A 7,847-nucleotide genomic window follows, 5' to 3' on the forward strand; every position below is an offset into this window, starting at 1 on the left:
AATGCTTTAAAACCTGACTGAAAAATATCTAAAGTGCCATTTGCCTCCAAAAAAACTGTAGCTGCATAAATACACATTTTTCCAAAATGTTTGATAAAAATGGAAGCTTTGAAATAGGGCGATAATTTGAAACATTTGTGGAGTCAAGTCCAGGTTTCTTAATCAATGGCTCAATCACTGCTTTTTTACAAAAAGTAGGCACATGACTATGACTTTTTATGACTTTTTATGATATACTATACTCTGACATGTTCATGACTTCTATGACATCTACACTATGACTTTTTATAACATACTATGACTTGTTAATGACTTTCATGACATACTATACTATGACCTTTTATGACTTTTTTTATTACTTGTGCATGACATACGATACTATGAGTTTTATGATCTACTATAATATTACTTTTTATCATTTTGTATGACATACTATACCATGACTTTTTATTGAATATTTTGACTGTTTTTACATTTTTATGACATACTATACTATGACTTTTATGACTTTTATGATAAACTATGCTATAACTTTTTCTGACGTACTATAGTACTACTGTTTATCATTTTGTATACAATGACTTTTTGACATGCTGTACTATGACTTTTCATGACATACTATACTATGATTTGTTTATGATTTTTGTGACATGACATATTCTGACTTGTTCATTACTTTTTATGACTCACTATACTATAACTTGTTTTATGACTTTTTATGACAGTATACTCTGAGGTTTATGACATACTATGATTTATAATGACTTTGTATGGCATAAAACATGACTAAAAAGTTAAATGTCATGTAACTTTTCATGACATACAGTACTATACTATGACTTTCTATGACGTTTTTATGACATAATTGTACTTTGACTTTTATGTTATGTTTTATGACAAACCATACTATGACTTGTTTTTGAGTTTTATGATATATTATACTATGAGTTTTTATGACATACTATACTACTACGATTTATCATTTAGTATGACATAATATACCATGACTTTTCATGACATGCAGACTTTTTTAAGACTTTTTGTTATGTACAACACTTTGACCTTTTATGACATACTGTGACTTTTTGGACGTTTTCATGATATACCTTACTATATTAAAATACTTTTTTGGAAACACTACACTATGTCTTTTTATGACATTGTTTATGACATACTATACTATGACCTTTTATGACATACTATACCATGACTTTTTATGACATGCCACACTATGACTTGTTCATTACTTTTTTATGACTTGCTATACTTTGACTTGTTTTATGATTTTTTATGACATACTATACTGTGACTTTTATGACATACTATGATTTTTTAATCACTTTGTATGGCATACTATACTATAACTATACTACACAATGACTTTGTATGACATGCTATGACTTTTTTGAAATTTTTATGACATACTATACGATGTCTTTTTATGACATTGTTTGACATACCATATTGTGACTTTGTATGAGATACAATGATGTTTTATGACATATAATACTATGACATTTCATGACTTTTTATGACATGCTGTAGTGTGTCTTTTTATTCATTACATTTTTTATGCCATACTATACTATGATTGTTTATGTATTTTATGCCATACTATACTATGATTGTTTATGTATTTTATGACATACTATACTATGAATTGTTCATGACTTTCATGACATACTATACTGTGACTGTTTCGTCATGTTTTGATATGTCAGAATCAATACGTTATTTGGGGAGGTCAATTTGATACTTTTTTAATAATGAAGGGTAGGCTACTTGTCATGTTTTATGACAAACTATACCCTGACTTGTTTATGACTTTTATGACATACTATACTATGACTTTTTATGACAAACAATTACTTTTTTGACATGCTATACTATAACTTTTTATTACTTTTTATGACATGCAATACTGTCTTTTTTATGACATTGTTTGGCATACTATACTGTAACTTTTTATGACATACAATACTATGACTTTTCATGTCTTTTCATTAATGACATTTGTTATCACAGACTGTACTATGACTTTTAATGTTTTTTACGACATACTGAACTACGACCTTTTTGTCATGTGTTATGACAAACTATCTTCTGATTTATGGCATACTATACTGACTTGTTTATGACTTTTATGATTTACTATACTGGGACTTTTTCTGCCTTTTCATGAAATTCTATTTTTTTTTAATTTTATGACTATATATAACATGGCTATGTATACTTTACTATGACGTTCATGACACATATAATATGACTTTTTATTGAATTTTATGACATACTATACTACGACGTATGACATTGTGTACTAATGACTTAATCATTTTGTATGACATTGTCATTGTTCTTGACACAATATATGTTTTATGAGATAATATACAATGACTCTTTATGACCTAATCATTATGACTTTTGTATGCCTTTTCATGACATACTATACTATGACTGTTTTATCATGTTTTGATATGTCAGAATCAATACATTATTAGGGAGGTAAATTTAATACTTTTTGAATATTGGATGGTAGGCTACTTGTATCAATGAATAGCCTTTATTCTACAAGTCTACAATTTGCATTTTGGCCCTCACAACCATGTCCTGTAAAAAATGTTCTGTAGAAATAAGTTACCATACACACTACACATTTTCAGCATTGCTTATAAATATAATTTATTAATTGTCTTAAAAATTCTTTCTTACACTTTGTACAGAAAACAATTAGAGGAGATAGAGAGGCGAGCATTCAGCAAGATTGAGCAAGATTCATTAAGCGTGCCAAAATTAGCAAATATGGACCAACACTACCCCGCACTAATCAAATCAAATCACTCTTGATATTAAAATTAAAATGAACTTACAAGCACAGCTCTAGTTATAGACTTCTATCATGATAACCAATGCCAAGTTTGCATAGTAGACACTGCTTTCACAAAACAGGAAACTTAAATAAAAAACTTGAAACATACAAACTAGTATCTAACCGTACTGCTCTTTTTTATATTCTCAAATTTGCCAAATATAGCTGACAGTACACAACTGTACACGTTGTTACAAAATATTTTTTTTACATACTTTGATATCTTAACACTACTTTCTTCATTTTTACATCACAAAGGATCACCTTCTGCTAGCCTATGTTTGCTCTCCTCATATGAAAACTCCTTTTTAACAAACAAACAGTCTGTCCTGCTGGTAAACTGTAGACTCAGAACATGGCAAGGATCAAATTTGGGGTAAAATTACCCAACTGGTAACTAACATTTCTTAACAGGTCGTTTACTGGCACGTGTTTCATAAGTTAAAATTTGAGCTTGTATTCTGCATTTGAGTTAATAAGAGATGTTGATGAGCACATGAATGAAAGAGACATTGTCGTGACCTATGGGTTCATGTTTTGTTCTGAAACATACTGACTTGATGTCTTAGGCTTTTATCCTCAAAACCCCTTCCCTTTCATTTCTTCACATCTGACATTAGCGGTTACATTTCAAAACATCCAAAACATCCTCTCCATCATTTAAACATACTCCTTTACTAATTTGGTTAGTAAGGCTGTCCGAAATTAAAAGATCATCATTTTGAGGTCTTTGTCTTCTACGTCTGGTTTTACACCAATACAAAAGGCTAGACTTTTAGCTTGCATATTTCATAAAAACCAATATGTAAAATCAACGTCTCAAGGTTTCCTCCTGTTTGGACTGGCGCTAGATTAAATATCTAACCTTTTGTACTGGTGTTAACAAGGCCAGCCTACTTGGTTTTCTTTACAATACCCTCCTCAGTATCTCCTCTACATACCTGACGTTCGGTATTATATGGCGTCTCTCCATAGTTCAGAGTGGAAATAGCTTGACTCCAGTTTTTGAGCATTTTACATGTATTCCCTTTGAACTGTCTTGTCTCTACATGGTGAATGGAATTTATGTTCCCAGTGGCATCAGACATTCTATTCAAGAGCCACTAAAAAAAAAAGGCTGTTTTTCAAAGCTGGCCTGCTGGAGTTTCACCTTTTCGTCAGACACTGTTCACCCGAGTCTATGCATACATTTAAAAAACAGCCTTGCTTAACAATGTAACACAAATATTTTACACTTCATTTTACATACAGTAGGCCCATTAAGTTGGTATTCAGATTTTTAGCTCTAAATTGCAACGTTTTCAACAAATACACTATGAGTTGGAATGTTTGTTGCGGACAGAGCATTGTTTTAGACAACGGGCAACCAACTGATATGTTACATTTTATATCCCCCATACAGTTCACACATGTAAAAACTTTAAAATGGTAAACAATATGTTAATGTAAATAACACAATAATGACCACAGAACAAAAAAAAAAACATTATGATAATAAAATGGTCATTAGAATGAACATAGTAATGTATTTACACGTTTCAGACAATCAAAAAATGTAAATGCTGTTATTCCTCAAAAGCCACTGGATGGTGCTAGTGACCATGACCAAGTCATGGTGGTGATCACATATAAAATGTGGCCTGACAGCAAACACTTATCTTATGTGATGATCAGACACCGGAAATATGTGTGTGTGTGTGTGTGTGTGTGTGTGTGTGTATATGTGTGTGTAAATTAAAATATGGATTGATAAAATAAGTACATTGTGTACATTTAGCAGTGATGAATGATATTAGCTGTATACACATGATGTAACACATAACACTGTGGTTTTTGTATATTACTGTATTTAGAAACACTTGTGTTTTCACTTTCAGTTCATCTTTATTTTTGCTTCTTCTTGGTTTTCTCTGAGTCGGACCCTGTCCAGAAACAAGCCCCAACGGTCCATCAGAGAGACTCCTGGGATTGAAGTGTGGTTAACCAAATATGGTAGCCAAGGCTGGAATTCCCCCTGCGTCTATTATCTGGACTACTGCCTCCAAACAACTGCTCCTTGGGGTGGAATGAAGCAGCAGCGCTGCAGAAAATACGTAAACACTTGATTTTAGTTAAGGGATGGATCTGTAGCTTGAATATCATCCAACAGTTACCGAAATGTTTTTGCTGTATTTATTGAACAAATATTCAGCTTTAAAATTAGTAAATGACAACCCTACCAAAACAAACGTTTTATATCATAAAATATTCTGTGCATGAGAATGTACAGCTGACAGTCTGCATCTTTGCCCTGTTTATCCGTTTGTAATAAGTGCCATCATACCTCAAAACAGAAAGGTTTGTCACAACCAATCTGCTAAAATATTAACAAAAATATGTTTTTTTTTTATCCATCAGGAGTGTAATCATCTTTGGATTGCCTTTTTCAAGAAAATCAGAGGCACAAATGAAATGCATTTGGACAGGAAGTACAGTTGCCTTTGACTTGGTACTTCCAAACTTCCTGTGACCTGCATTATTTAATATCTTCATGCATTTCAGAGGAGAAACGCAGAAATTTAAACATTACTTATGATGTCAGCCAAAAAGGGAGAAAGGGAAACCTGTAGTGTTGGGCTTGTTTCTGGTCAGGACCCTTTGATTGACAGTCACTGTGTAGCAAATTCTGTTATAGGGAAATGATCCACACATATGGACAGCAGAATACATAGAGCGTTCCCTAGGAAACGATATAAAGACAACAAACTGTACTGGCAAATCACGTACAGCCAAGGCTTGCAAGAGAAGTGAGGGATCACTTCTTTATCTCCGCTTTCTCATTATCTGTTTTCCATCCTGTTGTACAGATGATCACCTGCGGCTTCTTCCATCATTTTATTTGTACGTCCTCCCTCCCTTCTATAATCAGCTCAGCCTCTCCCTGTGTTTACTCTTGTCTTACTAAGGAGCCTGTCTTTTTCCTCACTCCTACCTTCACCCACTCGTTTGTAATTAGTTTAGCTTTTCTCCCTTTATGATTCTGTTCCATTCCTATAGAGGTTTTCAAGGCCAGGACCTCTGTTGCTTCTTTTCTCTGCTTCTCTTTGTTCAGGATGAAGCAACAGCAAGGCTGCCCCAATAGCTCAGTTGGTAGAACGGGCGCCCATCTATAGAGATTACTCCTCGATGCGGTGGGCCGGGGTTCAACTCTGACCTGCTGCACGTCTTTCCCCCTTTCTCTCCTCTTTCATATCTTCAGCTGTCCTGTCAATAAAGGCCTAAAAATGCCCCAAAAATAATCTTAAGAAAATATAGTAACAGCAAAAGAACACCTAGTGTTGCACCAGACAAGGTCTTTTTTTTTTTTTTTTAGGCGTGTGTATGTTTTATTTGTTCCTGACGGACTGTGTTGTGTTGTAGGTTGTGTTATGGCTCCTTCGGTCACACACAACACTGCAACGTTGCTCAAATAAAACACAGAGATACACATAGTTTCCAGCACTACCTTGAGCATTTCTTGTCTGTTGCCAAGTCGGCATGAGTGCCATGGTATTTAACCGTTGCTCGATCCCCATATCGATAACTTTTATTTTGCTCACATCTGATTTGTTCGTTGCCCTTGCTGCAGCATGGGAGAATACATTTTTGAGTGTAATCGTTTCCAGAGTCCTGTCATTGTCACGGTAACCACGCTGCTTCGTCAGTGTTCCGTTGTCATGGAGGCGAAGTTACCGTCATGGCGACCCATCTCTTCCAGCACAGCCGCCAGTTCATTTAGGTCTCCGTCGGGGAAGTGCTGGGCCTCCCAGAGATCCAGGATCACACCTGTTGGACTTGACTTGGTGGCAAAGTAGTTGAGATACCTGAAGAGATCAAAGAGAGCAGAGGGACAAAAGATATGGAAAAAAGGTCTAATTCTCTCACGTTGTCAGCTTTTACCTTCTTACAGATATAAGGTTTTAGTCCTGGAGCTTCATCAGGCATCAAATTCACAAAACTGAACAACAACAACCAATCACAATGGGACTGAAATCTCAAACTCCCGAGAGAATAGTCACATTAACAATTGATTTTAACAAAAATAATAAAATCACGCACATCCTAATATGCAACAGGTGTATTTGCAAAAAGCTAAAATCTTCCCATACCAAGAAAACAACAAACATGTCCCATATCACTGTGCAAAGGTGTCAAATTACGCCCTTTCTGTATTATTACTGCTATTACTGAGAAGTTAAATACAACCCGATGTGATTGCTCTTTTGAGTATGACTATGCTGGCTTTTACACTATTAATATACTATTAACACAATATTGTTTAAACATATTGAAAGCACCTGACATCTGACAATACGGCGGGACACGCAGTAAAAGAAGAACTACATAAAAAAATGAGTGGATGATTTTGTACTCAATTAAATGTGGCAGGTACTTTTGCCATTATGTATGTTCAATTCAAACCATTTTAAATAAATAAGAACAATAACAGCATTTTTAAGTTGTAATAATAGAGCACAAAAAAAGTGCCAACGAGTCCACAGGGACTAGAGTTTTCATAGGAACAGTAAATACTAAAGCCGTCGACAGTCAAGTACACAGCGATTGCAGAGAACAGTCTGACGCTGAGCCATCTGTGACGAAGATCTCAATGCTGCTTTAAAGCGAAAAAGCCATCGGATTTGAGTCCAATGGGGATAGAAATGAAATGTTCCTCAGTAAATCCCGCGATTGTACTGTTGGCACACTCCGCTTCTGTTTAAACACAACCAGAGATGTGTCACTCCTCTGCTCTGTCTCTACTCCTGCAGTTTCTCCTCGTTATTTTCTCTCTCAAAACATCCAATAAGCTATTTTCATCAATTTCTTTATTACTTATTGTCTCTTTCTTCTCACTTTCCGTCCCAGCCTCCATCTGTCTGCAGTATGTGATAAGGGGTCTCCTGCTGTTAGGTGAACTCAGTGGCTGAGATCTACCGTTTTGTGTGTGTGTGTGTGTGTGTGT

General features: G+C 34.8%; 1 protein-coding gene across 2 annotated transcripts in view; it reads right to left on the reverse strand.

Moving 5' to 3' along the window:
* Positions 1-2,653: 2,653 nt before the first annotated feature.
* The window catches only part of unc5ca (unc-5 netrin receptor Ca), a 187,370-nt gene continuing 182,176 nt past the window's right edge, over positions 2,654-7,847 (reverse strand). For both annotated transcript variants that reach the window (XM_032514911.1, XM_032514912.1), the window contains one exon: positions 2,654-6,708. In XM_032514911.1, the coding sequence (XP_032370802.1) occupies positions 6,546-6,708 (163 nt within the window). In that variant the 3' untranslated portion in view covers positions 2,654-6,545. The remainder of the gene's footprint in view (positions 6,709-7,847) is intronic.

The sequence above is a fragment of the Etheostoma spectabile genome, chromosome 5 (genome assembly GCF_008692095.1).
Source record: "Etheostoma spectabile isolate EspeVRDwgs_2016 chromosome 5, UIUC_Espe_1.0, whole genome shotgun sequence".
Lineage (NCBI taxonomy): Eukaryota > Metazoa > Chordata > Actinopteri > Perciformes > Percidae > Etheostoma > Etheostoma spectabile.